We start from the raw sequence: 20,218 nt of genomic DNA, 5'->3' as shown, positions 1-20,218 counted from the left end.
TGATGTTACTGGGTAGTAGCTCGACTCTCCGAAGCTGGCGTAGAAATAGAATGTAGGAACAATGGCTGGGGCCAATGCGATACGTCGGCCTGAGATACACGTGAGTAATCCATCAGCTTTGCATGGCAGCGGTAACAAGCACCTGAGTACTTGCGTATCGTTACGTCCTCCCGTGTGAAACGGAGTCTACATGCAAAAAGTAGGTGGTCAGTATTGAAAGAGAGATCTTGCGAAATTTTTTTACCACACCTAACGTGGGTCGTCCGCGGTGTACAGGTACGCGTGGACGTTAGAAAAGTCGCCTTGGACCTGTTGCGGAATACTGTGTAAGGGTTAGTGAACTCTGGCAACGATGCGGGACGCTCTGCTTTTGTTTGAGCTGAGGCATATATCACGTTAACATCATGTACTTACAGAAACCCTTCTACAATAGAAAGTAAGCTCCTCTTGAACCGTCCGTCCCGGCGCAGGTACACAGGTATATACCGGTGGCTGAATACCTGACTCCTGGAAGACGATGACCACTATAGTGAAAGCACATATTGTAGCATTCGGAATATTAACTGCCAGTGAAGAATTGCCAGTGAAGAATACTTGGACACCAAAAGCAAAAGCTTACTCTTCCGACGTAAACTTGTGAAGTCCCAAAGTTACGATTGCTTGATCAATGGTGGCAAAAACTTCTGAAGTGTCGAGGTCTGACTCACAGGCCGTTCATGGAAAACGGAGAACTTTCTTACACAATCGTGAGTAACTTGGCTGAAAATAGCGTGGCTAGCTCACGTATTGGTCGGATGTCATTTAGGAAGACAGAAGGTTTGAAGTAGAAGAACTATGTTTAACGGCGTTCTCTGCCGGCCAGGCATAGAACATGACCTATGGAAAGTCAACATAAGAGAGGATTAAAACGTTAGGTTCGCTTCCTTACTTACCTTCCAATTGACTTCTAACCTAACTGATTGCTGAACACTCCCGGTCGGCAATCATCGTACGAGAGGCCAAGAATACTGCAAGGAAGTAGAGGTCAGCACTTGAAATGAATGACATCCTAGCTGTTCCGCCCTGCCTTGGACGACGCCATATCGTCACGACCTCTACGGTCAACTTTGAAAGAGTAGACTAAGTGACAGAGCTTTTTAGCCCGATCAAATTTATTCCACGTCGATGACCTTAATCCAGCGGGGAATGCTAGTTTCCTTTCCACCTTCTGACTTGAATGTCTCTTGAAGCTCTATCTGAACTCAAAAATAGAAGAAAATGGTAAGAAGGATGCAAGAAGGGTGTAAATGCACCCTTGTCATAACCGTTTCAATCGGCAATATGATAGATTAAGCTTTGTTTAATGGAACTTCTGAATATGATTCTCCGGTGTGAAACGATTTGCAATTGTTGAGAAAGGGAATGAACGACTGTGGTGGTAGAGGGGTGGTAGTAGCAATTCAAACGCGGTCGACGCGTCGTGTGACAGTCTTGTGACCGAGATTCGCCTAGAACCGTATGGTATCTTCTAGAAGGACCAGGCATATCGGTATAAACTGCAGAGCAAACTTTACCGCTCCTCTCTCACATCCTCGAAACGATGGCTGACGTGCGTATACCCCCACATCTCCTGAAAGGTATCCATGCTCATCCAGTCAGCAACGCTAGGCCAATGCTCTGAAAGACCAAGGAAACAAGGCTTTCGCAGCCAAAGACTGGGATAAAGCGATCGATCTTTTCACCCAGGCAATCGCGATTGATCCCAAAAATCATGTTTTGTACTCGAATCGAAGTGCCTCTTATGCGGGAAAGAAGGTGTGGACATCAGCATTAAAAGATGCAGAGCAGGTGAGCGGCGACATTTTTTCATGTCAAGTTGTTCCTTCTTTTGTTTCTAATCCCATCGACCTGTAATTTAGTGTATCGAGGTGAACCCGCAATGGTCAAAAGGATATGCACGAAAAGGTGCCGCCCTCCATGGCGCTCGCAAATATGATGAAGCCATCGAAGCGTACAATGCCGGATTGAAAATCGAGGACAGCCCGGCGTTACGCAAAGGTTTGCAAGAAGTTATGGACGCTCAAGGTAATTTTTATACTGTAGCTTAGCGTCCCACTTTTCGCTGATCGTCGAATCGTTTAGCTTCTGAGGCTAGAGGGGCTGACGCCAACCCTTTCGGTAATCTCTTCTCGGATCCCAATACACTCGGGAAACTCGCATCGAATCCTCGAACCTCAAAGTACATGGCCGACCCCTCATTCGTCCAAAAGGTGCAGTGTATTTTCTTTCATCAATTTTTTGCCTCCACAAATACTCAGGAGCTGCTCTAGATAAGACTAGCACAGCAAAGCCCTGGTCTGACGGGCAAGTAAGTCAAACACGTCTTATGCAATTCATCTACCTCTCTAATTAGTTTCACGCACTAAGTTTGTTTGAGGACCCGAGAATGATCGAAGCGATGGGCGTTCTAATGGGTGTTGACCTCTCCGCTACCACTCGTCCGGAAGGTTCAGGGAACGAATCTCCTCAACCTTCATCCCCACCCCCTCCAGAACCCCAACCTTCCCCTTCCACATCCAAGCCCGCGCCTCCTCCCACTGAAGATGTTGAGATGGAGGAGGTCGGTGGAGATGATGCCAAGGCGAAGAAGGAAGCAGAGGACCTGAAGAAGTCGGGAACCGAAGCTTACAAGAAAAGAGAATTTGATGAAGCCATTAATGCATATCAAAAGGCTTGGGACACATGGCCGAAAGATATCACATTTCTCACCAACCTTGCAGGTGAGTCTCTCTCTCTACGCTGAAGCGTGTTCACGGGGTTTAGACTTTTTCCTTTATTAGCTGCGCATTTCGAGAAAGGTGAATATGATAAAGCGATTGAAGTATGTCAGAAGGCCGTTGACGAAGGACGCGAGGTGAGATACATGCGAAGAAAGTCTTCTCGTGACCTTGGGGGCTAATATTCTCTTGCTATAGATTCGTGCCGATTACAAGCTCGTCGCTAAAGCGTACGGCCGTATTGGATCTGCTTATCAGAAGAAGGGCGATCTCACCAACGCTATTAAATCCTTCGAAAAATCGCTGACTGAACACCGGACGCCGGATGTACTCAACAAACTTCGTGATGCCGAAAAGATCAAGGTTGAAGCGGATCGTCAAGCCTATATCGATCCCGCGAAGAGTGCTGTTGCTCGTGAAGAAGGTAACGAGCAGTTCAAAGCAGGAGATTTCGTTGCTGCAGTGAAATCTTATACGGAGAGTGTTAAGCGAGATCCCGCCGATGCTCGAGGATACAACAACCGAGCCGCAGCTTACACGAAACTTGCCGCCCTACCAGAGGCATTGAAAGACGTGAACAAGGCGATCGAGGTCGATCCGAACTTCGGTGAGTTTGCAAATTCTCTAACGAGGTGATCATTATTGTGATAACCTGGCTTTCGTCATGACAGTCAAAGCCTATATCCGCAAGGTAAACATCCTCCTTGTGATGAAGGAGCACACGAAAGCCCTGGAAACTATACAAGAAGCTACTGCACACGACACGGACGGTAAAAATGCCAAAGAAATACAGCAACTTGAATACAAGATCCAGATGGATCTATACAAGGAGCGTGGGGAAGAAACTCAGGAACAGACGCTTGAAAGAGCAATGAGAGATCCCGAAGTGGCGGTAAGTGTGAAAGTGTAGGAAACAATATCAGTCAGCTGATCATTTCATCTGTCCAGGGAATCATGAGTGACCCTGTCATGCAGCAAATACTGCAACAGGCGCAATCGAACCCTGCTGCATTACAGGACCATATGAAGAACCCGATAGTCAGAGGGAAAATCCAGAAACTGATCAATGCTGGTATCATCCGTACGAGATGAGAAGTTTGGTTGAGTGCTGCTACATTACGTCTATTACTCATGTATCTGTAGGAGATTCGAAGAAATTTTTGTATAAATAATTCGGTCCCTGGTCAAATGGCATGCGCTGGATGCGTGCCCTCTTTCCTTAAATCGAACGAGTTGTTACAACAGTAACTACCATTACAGCATCCTCGACGTCCATGGCTAAGTTGAACGGATCACATGGAGATATTGTCATATTCATCCTGGACGTTTTGAGAATTACCAACCCAAAACATCTCTTTCTGAAGGACCTGCGGGCCCTGTCTTTAACCTGCCGCTCACTTCGCGCGATATGCCTTCCCGTTCTGTTTCGCACTTTCAAACAGGTGTGGGGAGTGGGGATGTGCAAACAGCTAGTTCCTCACCCGCACTGTTCATACGTTCTGTAAGTCGTCTTGACATGCCTCCTGCACATGGTTCCCATTTTGAGAGGACTTGATACCCAGGATATTCGAACTCAGCTTGTCCGCCATGGACCTGTACTCATTAGACGGGGTAGGTCCTCCAGAACAGCTCACGGACTGTCTTCCAAAAATACTGCCTTGTATGCCATTCCTACACACATTCAAGTTGACCAACGCCTTATTTTTTGGTGCCTGGTCGTCACTCTTGTCTGTGATTCTTGCCCTTCCCGAAATTCACACCCTCGAGATTTGCGACTCGACCTGGCGGGTTCCCACGGAGGTATTTACAAAAGCCGACTTAAAGACTAGTTCGCCCAAGATACGCACATTCATCTATCGTGCCCCTTTCACGGACTGTTTTCCTCTTGGTTCCAGATCCTATGGAAGGCGGGATACCGTTCAAGGAGCGGTGGAAGTGTCAAACCTTGTCGTGCTCGTTGAATTATTCAGACCCGCATTGGAGGTACTTGAACTCCCTGCGGAACTCGCCTCACGAGTGATATACGATGTAGCTAACAACTCGGGTTCATCTACAATGTTTCCGAAACTGCGGGAATTCTGTGTTCAGGGGCATCTGTCACCTATGGCACAATGTTGGCAGGGATTTTTCGAAGGATGGGCACCTCGCCTTCAGGAGTTGAGGCTTTATCTGGCAGCAGCACCGTCAGACGTATCAACTCGTTCCATCTTCGCTTCGGGAGTACACCCCTGCCTTGGGAGATCGGCTGTTCACGAGCTACACACACTCTCAATGTCTACCCCAGTCGCGAATGACTTGGTTTACCAGCTCTTGCCCGAAAGCCTGGCTGAATTAGATCTCCGAGCGTACCCAATTCCAGGGATGTATGGAGCCTCCGACAAGTGCGTGCGCACGACTATCCCCAGTGCGTCAGAGTTATCTGCCGTCTTCCAACACTTGAATCTGCCTCGGCTAGAAATACTCAAGATATCGTACACGGTTGGTGACACTTTGGATCGAGTGGGCGAAGAGACGTTAATGGCTCGTCTTATGAGGGCTCTCCCGACAGTGTCCCTCTTGGAAATTCATCGATATAGGCCGCTCGCGAGGACTAACGATGATGAGGATCCGGTGGTAAGTAAAATCTTCATTCGAAACGAAATGATAACCTGACGTGTCCTCCTAGCCTCCTTTGACGCATCATCTTGCATCGTCAACGCGTCTGAAAGACCTTTTTTTGAATCTGGATTTCCCTGAACACCCCACATTCAATCGTACCTTCGCTGAACGACCCCGTACAGACCGTAGAGCCCTTCAGATAGGAACAGCTAAAACATTCGCAGAGAGCATCAAATTTTTGTCTACCATTAGCATACTGTCTCACGAAGGGTTTTCCAGTCACTGGAATACATGGGAAGTCACTCGCAGACAAAGTTCGGATTCTGAACCGATTGTGGAATTGTTGAACAGGGGAGAGACTAAAGTGTAGTTTTAGCTACCATCTCCATTCTACGTCCACAGACGAACGGCCGCGGACACCTTTGTATGGTTTATAATTTTCCCCTATAATTTTCAACTGATCGACTTTGAGTGCAGAAAATGTGTGAGATGGAACCTGGAAGCGGACTCGTATCGCCCGTGACGGGCGAGGGGCGCGTCTGTGGAATAATGTCAATTATGGATTGGTCCGGTGGTTTTACACATACGGTGTTGTAAATGAGCCTTGCATAGACCAGGTGCTTGCAGGAGGTACGGCGGATATTTCCCACTTCAAGGTCTGAATCGATGCAATTTGAGTAACTCAGAAACAAGTCGAGAAATGATACAAAATCGCACCATTTTCTTCGAATCGAACGCCCACGATGCACCACTGCCACCAGGACTACCTCTACCTCCCATAACGTTTCCAAATCCTGCACCACCTGAGCCTCTCGAAACTATGCATTTGATGCCGCTTGCTCCTTCTCCAAGCCTCATTTCAATGACAACCCTCTCGAGGGTATGAGTAGACATGCGAGAAGTGAACTTGACCTCAAATGACCCTGAATCCAAGTCATCAGAGGCAAGTCTGACTTGGTAAAAATATCATTAATACCTCCTGAAGTGTCCAGGTCCACAGCGGTCTTGATGAGACACGGCATAGGGACATTAGGCGAAGTCGACGTAACTGGCGCGGTGGGACCTCTGTAACGATAGTCCGCAACTGTAAAGCGACCGTCTGGGGGAACAAAAGAGAGGACCTGCTCCCGAGCCCATCGTTTGAGACTAGATAACCCATCCGTGAGTATGAAGAGTGGGGAACTGGATAGGACTATCACCACCGAACGCAAGGGTGAAAGGCACAATCCGCAAGGACGTTAGGATTAGCAAATGCTAATAAACAATCTGGTGTGCCTGAGACAAAAAAGGCCACTTCAATTTTGAGTCTCGAGTGGATCATGATCATATTTACCAGACAGTTTCGAGTTGGCTTCTATCTTTCCCGTCACTGAGCTGGTGACTGTAGTACCATGCCTGCATAATTGGTTTTGTCAAGCTTCCAATACACCCCAAGCGCAGAATGAGGGACACAAAGGTTCACACTTGTTCACGATGCCTCTAAGTTCTTCGACCATATCAAAATATATCTCGTTATTGACATGCCTGACTCCAGTCTTTCTCCACGGGATAGGCGACGAAAATGGACCAGTTCCTGGGGCAGCGTTCAGAGTCGAATGAATGTTTGGACCTGCAACACTAGCGAGCAATTTGTTGAGGAGTGAAGGTGGGGTCACGATATCACGCAGCGCATTCGAATATGTTGTTAAAGGGTGACCGCCAGCATCCAGGGTTTCTTCAAACAGCTACTTAGTCAAAATAGTTGGAGATGAACAGGTCAACGAAGAAAAGTCATAGATGACGAACCTGATACACCACGTCAAAGTTTTCCTTGATTACTTCTGCAGAGACTGAGCCAAAATACTCTCGGAGGATATCGATAAATGTTTGTATGAATGCAAAGGCGACGAGAGGGTCGACTTGGAGTTTGTAAAAGTGAGCGTCCGAGCCAATCGAGAGGGCGAAAAGATGCTCACCATCTCCGCTCACAGGACAAAGAATGTATACATCGCTATGAGACACATGACAGCAGGCACTGGCCGTATCTGTTGACTGGAACGGTGGAACATATAATACAGGATCAATTCGAGAGGGATTTGAGTGTTTCTGGAGTTCGTTATTGAGGGCATCGATGTGAAGGAGAGAGTATGCGGGTGATTTGGAACGGAATCCGGACTGAATAATGGGTCGCCTGTAGCTAATTAGTCGTCGTCAGACGGCTCGGTACTAGGAACTAACCCAGTATTGTCCAGAATGATGATACCATCTATTGCCATGAGAGTAGGTGAGAGTGAAAGCTGGGTTTCCGGCAACTCGCGTCACTGGCCGAGCACTGGCAGATTACGTTCAAGGACTCTTACCACCTCGATACAAAGAGAACTTATATGTATACAAAGAATACAATCACGGGGAAGACCATGACCAGTCCAAAACCCCCGCGTCTCTCAGGATTTCTCTCATTTTCTGCTCCTTCACCAGCCTCTCTTCTTGATCGATACCAGCTCTCACTTCTCTCCATACCCTGACACAATCGTGTACCTCCTTCGTGTTGCTAAGCCCCGTCACCAAAGGCATACCGAGCTCTTCACATTTCCTCATCGCATAACCAAGAGAAACATCAACGATATCGCCTCCAGAGACATTCCGTGCCTGGTCAATGGCATTGCGCAATTCAACCGGTGCTGGATGCCAGGGAGGGATAGACTGGGAAAGAAGACCCATGCTGAGTGGGGAAGCATTTAAAAGTTGACCCACGCGAGCTCTTTCGCGGAATTGGGACGCAAAGTCCGCAAAGAGGGTGTTTTGGAGGGTAAGATGAGAGTACGACATGACCACGTCTACGGGCTCGAAGGGTGCGGTATGTAGAATGAGTAAAGACAGTCGCAGGAGGGTCGGCACAGGATATGCTAAGGAAACGTCAACCATGAGGACTCGACCCGAAGATAATACATACCAGTAAGCCCGATATACTTGACCAAACCCTCTTTTTTCATTTGCCTCAACTCAGCAAAGGCTTCCAGAATTTTCTGATCGCCGTCTCCATGTACAACTCCTTCGTCCCCCACTCTTAAGCCATACTCCCCTCTCTCATCCGTCAACGCAAGTGCGTGTTGGCCCGTTTTCCTTGGTGTCACTTCACTCGCAACGAACTCTGAGTCGTGCAGGTATACTACATCGAGATAGTCCGTCTGTAGCCTTTCTAAGCTCTTCTTGACACTTTTTCGGATTGCGCTTGGGCTATAGTCAAAAGAGGAGCCGCCAAGTCGACCACACTTAGTAAACTAGTAAAGTTAAGAACCAGCGACACAAGAGCGGCCGTGAACAACTCACTAATCGATAAGACGATCTAGGGAATTCTTTCTCGAGTACTTTCAGTGCATTACCAAGGACCACTTCCGAGGGACCATAGTATATTGAAGTATCGAACGCGCAAATACCATATCTAAACGGCTCAGTGGTTTGACTGAACGATTCACGAAGAGAGAAGTCTACCTCAGAGCAAGTCGAGTCGTTCGTACGGGAGTCAAGCTTGTAAGATGACTGTCTGCGTTGTAAAAATTGGAAAAAGTCGCTGCACCGAACACCAGACCAGGGAGGTTAAGTGGGCCATCGAGGTCGCTCTAAGTATTATGATCGCATCGCAGTGTGTTACAAGGATCGTGAATTTTCAATATGGACTCACGATAGGCAACCCCGGAAGCGGTGTATCGTCTGGTTCTTCAGGTGGAATTTCGTTGGGAACGACTAAGGATTGAGGGAGTGGAGGGGAGAACATTGAAAGTCAACAGATAATCACAAGATCGAGTCTTTATTGACCGAGACGATTACATGGAGAAATCATTGTAATTACAAGTATCAAGGAACCACTACGCGCGACCATCGTTGAGCCGTAGTTCTGTGTGAATGCATGAATGTGCGGCCAGTGATGTAATTATAATATTCTTGTTCCCTGATTTGCCTTGACACTGCTCCAATGTGTAGGGTTCGTCTCCATCTATTGACGAAATGACAATGTTTTCGGATTCTTCTCGGAAGTGAAGTACTAACGGCGTAGCACTTGTAGGCCCGCGGCGGTCCGGTACAGACACCAGGTTCTGTCCTGTAACAAAGAATAGATGTCAGGACAGGTCTCACCTGTTCGAAGTTCAAAGCGGTTGAAAGAGAAAGACAATATCTCAACGGAATCGTTTGCGGAAGGCGTTGGGCATAACGTACTTTGTTTTAGGTTGGCGCGAGGGTGTAGACTCTGAGAGCCATAAATTCGATGGGAATTCAAAAGCGAGACTCGGCAACCTTTTAAGTGGTGGCCGTCGACTAGCTCTCGGTCTTTCGAGATCCAGAACCTTTCGACCGGCGGGTCGGCCATGATATTGCTGACAGGAGTAATGCAGCTATTGTATCCCGTCCCGTCGCATCTGTTAGGGAGAAAGGTGGGCCTAGAGCTCAGACATCGACGACTAGGCTGTTCAACAGGAAATCAAATGGTCTCGAGGGTCCTGCCTTGAGTCAATCATCAACCATCTTCAATTCCACCTCCACAAAAATGGGATCTCCCTGCAGCTAGCTTCAAATAATGATTGAACACTCGCCTTTAAAGATGCCAATGCATCTAACTTTCACTAACACAATGTAAACGGAGGTAAGTTATCGCAAAGATGGGTTAAGACCGCCATTTAATTGACCGCATTTCGATACGAGTTGTCTAATCACTATACCCAACACCCATAGGGTTAAGGACCAACAAATGATATACTTTTATAGTTTATCCCTCGACCAGCTGGAATGAGGTATTTCACTAAGGACCATGGGACATCGAGGGATAACAAGAACGCACCTCCCATCGGATTTGTGATTGACGGTCATGATCTTGGTGCTTTGGTTGGGCTTGATAGTGTTCCAAGGCGTGGGGTTGTCTTTGGTCCATTGAACTTGGGGTTGGGGAGAGACGTGAGTCAGCTTCTCCTGATATCTTGATTCATAACTCACTCGTGGATCCCATACTCAATCGGTATAAATACCAACTAGCACCACAGAGAGTTCCTCCAACGACTACATAGCTGTGCCCAGAAAATCCAAAAATAAGTGTCGGACAGTAAAGAATCTGGAGAGTCGTACATGGGAATAGCCTGCGTGAAAACAAACATAAGTCGTTTTTTGCATATTCATTGGCAGTGTTACCGACCTCAGTGGCATACCAGTTCTTGAAGAACGATTTCGGAGCCATGGTGGTTGCAAGGTGGTTGGATTGCGATTCCGTGGGAACCCGAGATGCATTGACGTGCACGTGCCAACATTTTAGGGCTAACTAAGGGCTTCGGTAAGAGTCCTATGCCTCGAGCAAGGGAGTATAATAAGTGGAGGTTATTCTTGCGTAAAACTCGTGTGAAGAGAGTATCTATTTCCTTGCAGAGGAATGAAGGATCGAAGGTAGGTCAAACTCCTACAAGTATACATGTTTACTGAGGTACTTTTAGGAAACCTAGAAAGCATGTTCAACACTGGACGAACAATAAGCTCTCTCCGTCACATTTTTGGCATCAAGAGAGGCGACTTGACGAGGCAGCAAAAATGTATACTTTACGGCGGCAGGCAAGATTACTTCTTTTTTTCTTTCGTGAGTCACACGGAATCCGTACTGGTAAAGTTACTGATTTTACCGGAACATGCATCAGGTACAGTATATATATATAACTATCCACAAGGAAAAGACGCCGCCTCCCTTTGTCTCCCTTCCCTTCTCCCACTGGACGACGACCTCTTAACATGGTTTCAACCGACAATGGCTCAAGCAATGGCGAAATTGAAGTCGTCCATACCAACGAGGATGCAAACCAGAATATGCAAACCCCTTCCAAGACCCAGGCTGGTACTCATTGGCGTGATCTTGAAGTCCAGATGCTCCCTAAAAAGTGAGCATCATTTGATGGCGTGATTGTGGAGGCATAGTTCATGAACATTACTTCCAGCAACTATCCTGTCGTATTCACTGGGTATCGTATCGGTTTATATGCCAATGAACTTCAGTGGCTAATAAATACGCTTCTTGATCACGAGCAGCTTGATGCTTTCGGGTGAGAAATCCTTTCCCTCGGAGATAATTATTAACTTTTGAGCCGGTTCTCGTAGTGTTTCTTGCCGCCATGGATCAGACAATCGGTTCGTCCATTGAGCAGGCGTTGGACATACATACTCATGTCTCCTCCTCACTTCACAGTTTCTACCGCTCTTCCAACCATCATACGTGATTTAGGCGGAGGTGACGCTTATTCATGGGCAGGAACAGCATACTTGCTTACCTCTGCTTGTGAGTCACTTCTTCCCCGAACGTTGTTGTATCCACTCACTTCTAGAAGGCTTTACTCCTCTTTATGGAAAGCTCTCGGTAAGAACACCTATTTCTGTGCTCCCGAGCGTCTCACTCCATTTCTCCGCAGGATGTCGTTGGCCGAAAACCTCTAATCTTCTTTGTGATCGGGATATTCATCATCGGCTCCGCGCTATGCGGAGCGAGCCAGTCCTTTATTATGTTCATTATAAGTCGAGCTGTGCAAGGCATAGGCGGAGGTGGAATCATTCAGCTCTCGTTGATAACTATCGGTGATATAGTCACGTTGGAGGATAGACCCAAGTACGCCGGACTCAATGGGTAGGTGAACTGACTCAGACTTCCTTACCTTCTTACAAGAGTCCTGACAGTGCAGTCTGGGGTATTGCGTCGGTCCTGGGACCATTAATCGGTCTGCTGTTTTTGTTATTGGTCGATAACAACGTCAACTCACTTATGTTAGGTGGTGCACTCACCGATCATGTTTCCTGGCGCTGGGCGTTTTGGATTGTCGGTTTTATTCCTACTCCTCCTCTCCTAGTACTCACCCGTTTGCAATTCACAGAATCTTCCGACCGGTGGTGTATCGGCAGTCCTTGTATTCTTTCTCAAAGTACGGCTCCCAGTATTTCTTCTCCGGCTACTCTTCTAATTCTCAAAACTGGTTAGCTCAATCCAAAGCCAAGGAAATCCTTACGAGCCAACATCCGCGAGTTTGATTTCCTAGGTCTTGCTCTTTTCATGTTCGGTGTTGTTACTCTCCTCATTGGATTTCAATTTGGTGAACATGACTGGGCCGCCCCTCAAGCTTATGTACTCGTCGTCGTCGCCGTCGTTCTCCTTGTCCTTGGTTGTGTTAATGAATTCTACACAAAACGGGCGCCAATCATTCCAACGAGGTTGTTCAAAACAAGGACGACTGCGGCTGTGATAATCGCAGGAGGACTTCACATGTTTTCATTCATGATGGCTACGTACTGTGGGTATTTTATCAAACCGGTAGTTTTCTTCATACTCATACTCAATACGGGTCATCAGTCCTTCCCACCTACTTCCAGATCCTCGGAAGCTCAGCGATCGGTTCGGGCATTGATATGCTTCCTTTATCACTCGTCAGTTCTCTCGTGGCACTTTTGAGCGGAATCCTCATGTCAAAATTTGGGAAATACCGCCCTCTTATTTGGGGAGGACTGGTGCGTTGAACTCCGATGTTGACCTATGGATTATCGTGATAATGGTTTTTTCCTCTTTCTGGAAAACAGGCCGTGATGACATTGGGTTATGGGCTTATGATCAGATTGGACGAATCATCGAGTCGGTGAGTGTAAATACTCCCCTGCGTTCGACTTCACATTCTCAGATCAGCAACATTCTTTTTCTGTAGGGCAGAAAAGGTAGTGTATCTACTCGTAGCCGCAATGGGGACCGGATGTATGTTTCAAATTCCCACAATAGGTCAGTTATTCCTGACGGCTCCCACTGAGATTAAGTGCTAACCTCTCCCCCTTATATCCAGCCCTTCAAGCATGTATGCCATTATCTGAAATGGCAACCTCTACGACTGCATTCCTTTTATTCAGGTCTGTATACCGGTCAATGTTCTAAATCGTTCCGTGTTCATTTTTAGTATGCAGAAACTTATGTGGATCCATCGGGTTGAGCGTAGGAAACGTGATCTTTGCCAACACATTACGCAAACGACTGCCTCAAGATGCGCCCGGCTATGACACCACAGGCAAGACAATTAGTGAATTGACGAATCAACTGAGAGATTTGGTGTTCATCGAGGTACGTCGTTTTTGTGCTACCAGTGAATCGGAAAGCTCACGTTTGGAATCATGGGATAGCCTGCTGGATTGAGGCAAGAAGTATTACATGCATATACCCGGAGCGTCTCGTTGATGTGGTCCGTTTGTTCTCGTCTGCAGATCATGTTTGGGTTTTCTAACTTGTGGTCCAATTAGGATTGTTTGCACACCAGTGCTGTTTTTCGCCTTCCTCGTATGTAAGTGCCCTCGTGTTTTCGTGATTGGTTCTCCCTTTATGAGACTGACGATCAACAGCCCTATTCCTTCGCTCTTATTCCTTGAAGAGGAACGTGATGCACGCCAGGGAACAACAGCCTGCAAGTGAGGACACAACTGCTATCGAGATCCCCGGAATCTCGGCAGTTGAGTCGGAAGAAAAGAACCAGGAGGAATTGGAAGACCCTGACCGGTCGGGGAGGCGCGAAATTGAGAAGTTGCCACCCGTATGACAAGGTAAACTTCACGATTGACGACCATATGCAATCACGTAGTTTTTTACGATTTAGTGTAAAAAATGTTAGAATCAATCTAGACTTGGCTTTTCTAGATAGTTACAACTTAGTTCGGCAAGCTGTTCGAGACTCAGCCTGAATCCCCGAGCAAAATATACCAGGTGAACATGTGTCGTTCTCGAAGTTGTAAAGTAGAAGCTACTTTCGATTTACGGTTATGAGACATGGGATATGGGATATGGACTATGAAATTCTAGCACCTCGGTGCGAAGCGACGAAGGGTGGCCGGGAATTTGGAAGGCACTCAACACAACAACAAGAACTTACGACAAAATCTCCACACACAAGCTATACAAAAAATCGGTGACGATGCCGCCAGAGGCAACGAACAACACAACCCAGAGGAACACTGGCGCCGAGCGCGCCCGTGCGTCTTAGTACTAGTCTACTTGTACCACGTTAAACTATATATAGAAACAAAAAAAAAAAAAAAAAAAGCTACTTTCGATGGGGCGCCTACTAGTAGAAGGTCGGTTTCGTGTACATAGTTCGGCACCGGCCTGACCTCCGGATCCTCTGGCATTATCATCTACAGTCTACCTCCACAATCTACAACATCATGCGATGCCCAACAGTAGATTAGGGCCTAGGGGAGAACGGTGATTAATTAACATCTCGACTCGCAAACCATATCCATTTCAGCCTCTCAATAGCTGAACAATCAACGCAACGTCAAATTTATGTCCAAGCCCCGTGGATCAAAGCTTCTTCTCGGTATTGCTGTCTTTTTCGAATAGTGCCATCTTCCCTCGGACATGACAATACGACGGCGACGTATGTGTTGAACATGAGCATCTTCTAGATTCGAGGGGATCCAAAAAGCCGGGTTCTTTTGATACAGGATGGATTGTTCCACTTTGAATACCGATCATCACAAGTCGGTATGTGAAGACTCAAGCACTCACCACTCCGTGAAGATGGAACATATGGACATCGTTGCCTAGTATCGCGGTCTCACGGCGGCCTGGTCCTGAAGTGCAAATCACGGATGCATAAGGTACTATTTTGGCAACTCAAGGCCGGTTGTAATCTGGAGGTGAGGCAACTTCTTTGTTCTGTTGGACAGGAAATTAAGTACGAACGGCCGCTTTAGGGAAGAAGAGGGAAAGGGCTCCCCGAATCACCTGAGGCCCAGGGTGATGTGCCACTCGAGTACAAGGACACCTCTTCTTTCTTTTTGCCATCACCCACCGCCATAACACATCTACTTCTAAGTTATCTTGCTCGCGTCGGGTTGTATTTCTGTGCTACGCTAGCGAAGGTCAGTCCCGAATTATATCTAGAAACAAGAACAAGTCCTCACGCGATACCCAAAGGCATCGCTCTCCTTTGCTCTCCAGCCTCATCGAACGCGCAATCATGCCGCGGGGATCTTGCTCGGGAGTCACTTCAGAATGGACACGATGTGGCAAGGAATCGCGGGGCAGTCGCTTCTGTTATCATCATACAGGACAATCCCGCTGGCTGCTCGCCGACTATGATACCTTAGATGACATTGGGCCGCACGCTAAGCAGCGGTGCTGCATAGGCTTGATCAAAGACAACTCTAGACTCTGCAATAACAGAGTTGCAGCTGGAGAGTTCCATTACTGTCATCTCCACCGCGCTCAAGCGCCTCCCACTTGGAGCCTTCCAGAATCGGATTCCAAACAGGGTGTTGAAGTTCGTGATGCGACATACGAGGAGCTGAAGGAGATCTTTTTGGGCGTTGTAACGGAGAGGGACAAGTGGATAAACGGCGGACGATCTAAGTCGTCCTCGCAGAAGCCGTCGTCGTCTCGAAGCCAAGGGTTTTCCCAGGAGTGGCGATCAGACTCACAGTACAAGGAGAGTTCACAGAAATCGTCCTCTTACACTCGAAGCACACCTTACTCTCCGGACTGTGAATCTTACACTCACACGCATTCTCAATCCTCGTCGAGATATGGATTTCACCAATCCTACGAGGAAAGCTACCGGCGGCACCGAGAACAGGAAAGAAAAGCGGAGAAAGAGAAACAAGAACGAGAGGAGCAAGAACGCAAAGCTCGGGAAGCTCGAGCGGAAGAAGCACGTCGTGCACAACAGGAACGGCCCCGCCAGTCGGAAAGGTTTTCTACCGCTGCCAACATTGACAACATATCGAGCTCGACCCGTACCCGCACCCGCACTCAAACTGCTCAAGCTGCGGTCAATCATTACTATACCACCCTCAACGCCTTTAACAAAGACATTCGGTCTTTCAACTTGAAACCTTTGGTCTTCCAGAGCTTCCCGTGGCCAGTACTCGTTGACCATCACTATGTCAAACCCAGTGATGTTACCGAAGAAGCGGCCAAAGACTTTTTCTCCAAGCGTATCTCCTCGACGACCTATCGCGCCCTCAGAACGGCGATTATAAATCAATCGAGGAAATTCTGGCACCCTGATGCCTTTGTTGCTCGCGGTATCCTCCTGAAAATCAAGGACGCAGAGGAGAGGAAGCGTGTCGAGGAGAAGGTCAACATGGTGTCGAAGATTGTGAATAATATTTGGGACCGCGAGTTCAAATAATGTTTCCATTTCTCTTTTGGTTTTCTGTATGTAACTTGTATAATTTTTTTCTTGTAAACCAGCGCGTCTTGGATTCTTACAAACGTTCACGTTCGTTGAGGGAATTGTATGGTATCGAGTTGCGTCCCTTGCCCTTGTCGACCCCAAAGGACCTAAAGTATAAGTAAATATGTCTTACATGTAGTTTTAGGTACAACCGAGACACACAGGGCGTGGATATACGATATATCACAACTCTACATTATGGCTTCGTCTTGATGTTGCTCACAATCAATTTCTAGGATTTACGGTCATCAGCGTGTCCTCGACTTTCTGTAGTGAATAACCCAGACCTTGTAGCTTTGCACATCTCCTCGGAACTTGCTTACTGTATTGTCGGCACATACCCACAGCTATTGAGGTTTGCAACATTAGATCGGGAAATACACATGTAAAGAAAAGCCACGGACTTCTTTCGCCACATTGGTAATGAACCGTTCGTCGTGAGAGATGATAATAACTCCCCCGTTCCATGTATTCAAAGCGGTCATCAATGCGTCTAAACCCTGTATTGAACACATTTCCGGTCAGTTCTTGGTTATCTGGGGACTGAGTTTGAAAGAAGCTAGTGACCTCGATATCCAGGTGGTTAGTCGGCTGCAGACGATAGGCGATCAGTTTCATTGATTCCGGCATGGTAATAAAGATCGCACCTCATCCAGAAGTAATATATGGGGTCCTTGGAGAGACAAAACAGAAAATGCGACTCTGGACTTTTGACCACCGCTAAGCGTCCCGATCGGCTGTAGTCTAGAGCGAGGAGAGTGATGAGACAGTTTAAACACAGATAACAAATATTTCACGACGCACCCCGTCATACCACTAATTTGGAAATTACCTAAATGCTGGCGATATTCCTGCTCAGTCTTGCCAGGGTATTTAGAGGCAAGGAATTGTACAGGGGACATGGTCGGTACTAGAGTATCAACGTGGTGTTGAGCGAAGTAGCCGCTAGACAAGGGAAGGCGTTTGAGAACATTCTCCAATGAAACCTTCGGAACTCACACTCGGAGTCGCCCATTTCGATTGACCTGACCACCCATGGGGTTGAGTTCTCCCGTCAAGACCTTGATTCTTTTATTTCAAGGAAATCGTCAAACCAATGGTGGACGGTGGAAAGAATTAACGGTGCTACGAACAAAGTAGATTTTCCGGATCCGTTTGCACCGACAATGGCAATTCTGGAGTCCAGGCCGACATCAATGTTGACACTCTTGAGAACAACCTTCTCTGGAGTATAACCAAATGTAACTTCAGACATCTGAAGGAGTGGCGGCGATATCTTCTCAGTCTCTGGGAATCTATAACACATGATGAAGAGCATTTCAAGCGGACGATTTGGGCCAAGAAGTTTACCTGAATTTCTCTGTGTCCTCTTCCTCTGGTGGGTGAAGTTCGGGAAGCTATGTTGAAGGCCGTAAACTGGGGTAAATCCTCGAGCATATTCAAGCACCTACCTTCTCCAATATCTTGATTTTTGACTGTGCTTGGGCAGCTGTGGATTGTTTAGAGATCGGAAAAAATAGGAAAGATCTTCATCTTACCGCGATTGGCATTGTATCTCCAACGATCAATGAAGGCCTGTAAGTGTTTACGGTATTCCATCTGGGTTTCATACTCTTTACGCATATTCTTATCACGTTCGGATTTCGTAGCGTAAAACTGAGTGAAGTTGCTGCAAAAGACGTCGATCAGTTTTGAGCACCATCGGAGTCGGTAGTCTCACCCTTTGTAATAGTCTAATCTACCGGAATGCTGGTGGACGATGTCGGTGGCAACGGCGTCGCTTGGAAGTAACAGATATGAGCCCACGCAGTGCCGAGAACGAAAAGACTAATCACAGGAAAGCACGATCGTGCGAGCTAAAAGAACATCATGGTAAGCCACCAAAAAACTCAAACAAAACGAAGGCATATTACACGACAAGAAGTGTTCCAGGCCAAGTTTGTAGATAATCTTCCAGCCATGCAAGGGCGTTGAGATCGACTGGTCTTTGGTTAGTTTCGGTAGAACGCGAAGGGGCGAGATTACCTTACTGTGATTGGAAGGTTCGTCAAGAAGGAGTAAGGCTGGCTAGCGAGGCAACCATCAACAAAGCAGGACGAAGATCATTCACCATGCATGCTTACCTTGACAAACAACGCTCGGGCGAGGGCCAGACGCATCCTATACATGTGTCAGAAGCGTTTTACACGAGGCAATTTTCAAACGATACGTACCTCCAACCACCACTAAACGATCTTGTAGGCCGTTGTTGGTCGGCCTCGTCAAAGCCTAGACCCGCAAGTAGCGCAGCTGCTCTCGCTGGGCCGCTTTCAGCTTCCATGTCAGCTAACCGTGCGTGGACCTCGGCTAGACGCGACGAAGCTTCCTCCCTGGCATCGTCAAATCGTTTCTCGTCGTTCTCTTGCTCCAATTCGGCGAGCTCAGCATTTAGCTGAGCTTCTTCCTTCAGCAAATGGTCACGCCAGACATCAGCCTTTAGGACAGAATCGATAGCTGTTGTATCGTCTCCGACGACTTCCTGCTCAACAAAGAGAATAGTGATATGGGGTGGTATGGGCACCTCCCTCATAGCGATGTGACGGAGGAGAGTGGATTTACCGACACCTAGTAAACATTGCTAATGAAGTAAAGTTAACCACTAGATATGTGAGATACATACCGTTCCGACCGATAAGACCGTACCGTCGTCCATGCGCAAGCGTAAGGGTGGCCCCGGATCTATTTACCATTCGTTACGACGGTTCATTTCCGTTAATGATAACAATACTTACAGAATGCGGTTCGAACCAAAGTTGACATCGATGGAGGGTAAATGAATGTCTTTGCTTTTGTTCTTCGAGTTGACTGCTTCCAGTGGGTTGATCTGCATCAGCATCAGTAAGCCGGAGCTTCATTATATGTTTGATTGTGACCTTCATGAACATTTCCTCGTAGGATTGCTACGAAAGTCCATTGTCAGTGAAGCCGGATATGCATGGATGAGTAACGCACTTGTTTGCGATGAGCATCCAGAAGCTTTGAACCTTCGTACAAATCCCTACGAGCCCGTTTGTCAATTTTGGCCTGGAACAGACCATGAGAGAGGCGCTCGATGAGAAGTTTGGGAATCCTACCCTCAGTTTCGCCTCCTGTTTTTCTAATTTCTTGACATCGACCCTTGAAGCTCTTGACGTATACAAATATGAGATTTATTCATTCGAACATGACTTCACACTCACTTTCCCTTGTTAATACTCTCTAGATCCACACCCTCCCCGAACGCCTTCGTGTTCGATATGTGATTTTTGCTCAAGTCCATCACCTTATCTAGTTTCTGAAGCTTTGGTCCGGACTGTTTCTTGAGTCTAGCATGCAACTGATCTTCTAATAGGTCTCCGAGGCGTAACATGAGTTTCTCGAGCTTGTCGACCTGATCTCCAGCCAGAGATTCGAGTATTTCGCGAGCGACTCGAAGAACATCTTCCTCCTCGCCAGCGTCGTCCACAAGGTAGCCAGCTAAATATTGAACGACGACTTCTTCAGAATCGGGGAAAAACGTTCGAATTTCTTCTGCGATATCTTCTGAAGACATAGTTGAGGTGGTGTCGTTATCGTTTGGTAGGTGTGCCAAATGTTGCAATAAGTGCTGTGATCTTGAAGAATCTGTTCTGAAGACAACACGAT

General features: G+C 47.2%; 8 protein-coding genes across 8 annotated transcripts; 4 read left to right on the top strand and 4 right to left on the bottom strand.

Annotated features, from left to right (window-relative positions):
* Nucleotides 1-1,514: 1,514 nt before the first annotated feature.
* On the top strand, nt 1,515-4,010 carry E1B28_004012 (uncharacterized protein). Its single transcript, XM_043148464.1, has 10 exons — nt 1,515-1,588; nt 1,648-1,827; nt 1,899-2,064; nt 2,122-2,249; nt 2,310-2,347; nt 2,407-2,759; nt 2,820-2,893; nt 2,955-3,363; nt 3,428-3,648; nt 3,705-4,010. The coding sequence occupies exons 1-10, from the start codon at nt 1,580-1,582 to the stop codon at nt 3,846-3,848; spliced, it is 1,722 nt and encodes a 573-aa protein (XP_043013063.1). The 5' UTR covers nt 1,515-1,579; the 3' UTR covers nt 3,849-4,010.
* A 333-nt stretch (nt 4,011-4,343) lies between these two features.
* On the top strand, nt 4,344-5,724 carry E1B28_004011 (uncharacterized protein; the record flags this gene model as incomplete). Its single annotated transcript, XM_043148463.1, has 2 exons — nt 4,344-5,369; nt 5,422-5,724. The coding sequence occupies 2 exons, from the start codon at nt 4,344-4,346 to the stop codon at nt 5,722-5,724; spliced, it is 1,329 nt and encodes a 442-aa protein (XP_043013062.1).
* Nucleotides 5,725-5,730: 6 nt separating this feature from the next.
* Nucleotides 5,731-6,376, bottom strand: E1B28_004010 (uncharacterized protein; the record flags this gene model as incomplete). Its single annotated transcript, XM_043148462.1, has 4 exons — nt 5,731-5,893; nt 5,942-6,012; nt 6,072-6,277; nt 6,331-6,376. The coding sequence occupies 4 exons, from the start codon at nt 6,374-6,376 to the stop codon at nt 5,731-5,733; spliced, it is 486 nt and encodes a 161-aa protein (XP_043013061.1).
* Nucleotides 6,377-6,766: 390 nt separating this feature from the next.
* On the bottom strand, nt 6,767-7,609 carry E1B28_004009 (uncharacterized protein; the record flags this gene model as incomplete). The annotated part of the gene is made up of 4 exons (XM_043148461.1): nt 6,767-7,078; nt 7,140-7,252; nt 7,310-7,524; nt 7,572-7,609. The coding sequence occupies 4 exons, from the start codon at nt 7,607-7,609 to the stop codon at nt 6,767-6,769; spliced, it is 678 nt and encodes a 225-aa protein (XP_043013060.1).
* Nucleotides 7,610-7,736: 127 nt separating this feature from the next.
* E1B28_004008 (uncharacterized protein) lies at nt 7,737-9,108 on the bottom strand (the record flags this gene model as incomplete). The annotated part of the gene is made up of 5 exons (XM_043148460.1): nt 7,737-8,239; nt 8,287-8,614; nt 8,664-8,775; nt 8,826-8,953; nt 9,016-9,108. The coding sequence occupies 5 exons, from the start codon at nt 9,106-9,108 to the stop codon at nt 7,737-7,739; spliced, it is 1,164 nt and encodes a 387-aa protein (XP_043013059.1).
* Nucleotides 9,109-11,096: 1,988 nt separating this feature from the next.
* E1B28_004007 (uncharacterized protein) lies at nt 11,097-13,915 on the top strand (the record flags this gene model as incomplete). Its single annotated transcript, XM_043148459.1, has 19 exons — nt 11,097-11,242; nt 11,300-11,323; nt 11,391-11,404; nt 11,460-11,489; nt 11,548-11,637; nt 11,687-11,715; nt 11,768-11,979; nt 12,030-12,070; nt 12,122-12,168; nt 12,224-12,271; nt 12,328-12,637; nt 12,697-12,851; nt 12,921-12,976; nt 13,043-13,113; nt 13,175-13,238; nt 13,293-13,446; nt 13,506-13,564; nt 13,623-13,663; nt 13,722-13,915. 19 exons carry the CDS (start codon nt 11,097-11,099, stop codon nt 13,913-13,915), a joined length of 1,785 nt encoding a protein of 594 aa, XP_043013058.1.
* A 515-nt stretch (nt 13,916-14,430) lies between these two features.
* E1B28_004006 (uncharacterized protein) lies at nt 14,431-16,575 on the top strand. Its single transcript, XM_043148458.1, has 3 exons — nt 14,431-15,014; nt 15,072-15,239; nt 15,295-16,575. Exon 3 carries the CDS (start codon nt 15,338-15,340, stop codon nt 16,508-16,510), a length of 1,173 nt encoding a protein of 390 aa, XP_043013057.1. The 5' UTR covers nt 14,431-15,014; nt 15,072-15,239; nt 15,295-15,337; the 3' UTR covers nt 16,511-16,575.
* A 176-nt stretch (nt 16,576-16,751) lies between these two features.
* On the bottom strand, nt 16,752-20,126 carry E1B28_004005 (uncharacterized protein; the record flags this gene model as incomplete). The annotated part of the gene is made up of 23 exons (XM_043148457.1): nt 16,752-16,787; nt 16,843-16,902; nt 16,960-17,055; nt 17,123-17,146; nt 17,203-17,299; nt 17,360-17,500; nt 17,555-17,623; nt 17,689-17,850; nt 17,906-17,952; nt 18,007-18,044; nt 18,094-18,224; nt 18,276-18,335; nt 18,391-18,411; nt 18,469-18,535; nt 18,586-18,622; nt 18,679-18,715; nt 18,769-19,159; nt 19,215-19,273; nt 19,327-19,418; nt 19,468-19,494; nt 19,547-19,618; nt 19,669-19,720; nt 19,774-20,126. 23 exons carry the CDS (start codon nt 20,124-20,126, stop codon nt 16,752-16,754), a joined length of 2,169 nt encoding a protein of 722 aa, XP_043013056.1.
* Nucleotides 20,127-20,218: the final 92 nt, after the last annotated feature.

This window comes from Marasmius oreades, chromosome 2, assembly GCF_018924745.1.
Source record: "Marasmius oreades isolate 03SP1 chromosome 2, whole genome shotgun sequence".
Lineage (NCBI taxonomy): Eukaryota > Fungi > Basidiomycota > Agaricomycetes > Agaricales > Marasmiaceae > Marasmius > Marasmius oreades.
Note: the sequence above shows the minus strand (reverse complement) of the source record. Positions and strands in the feature narration are given on the sequence as shown.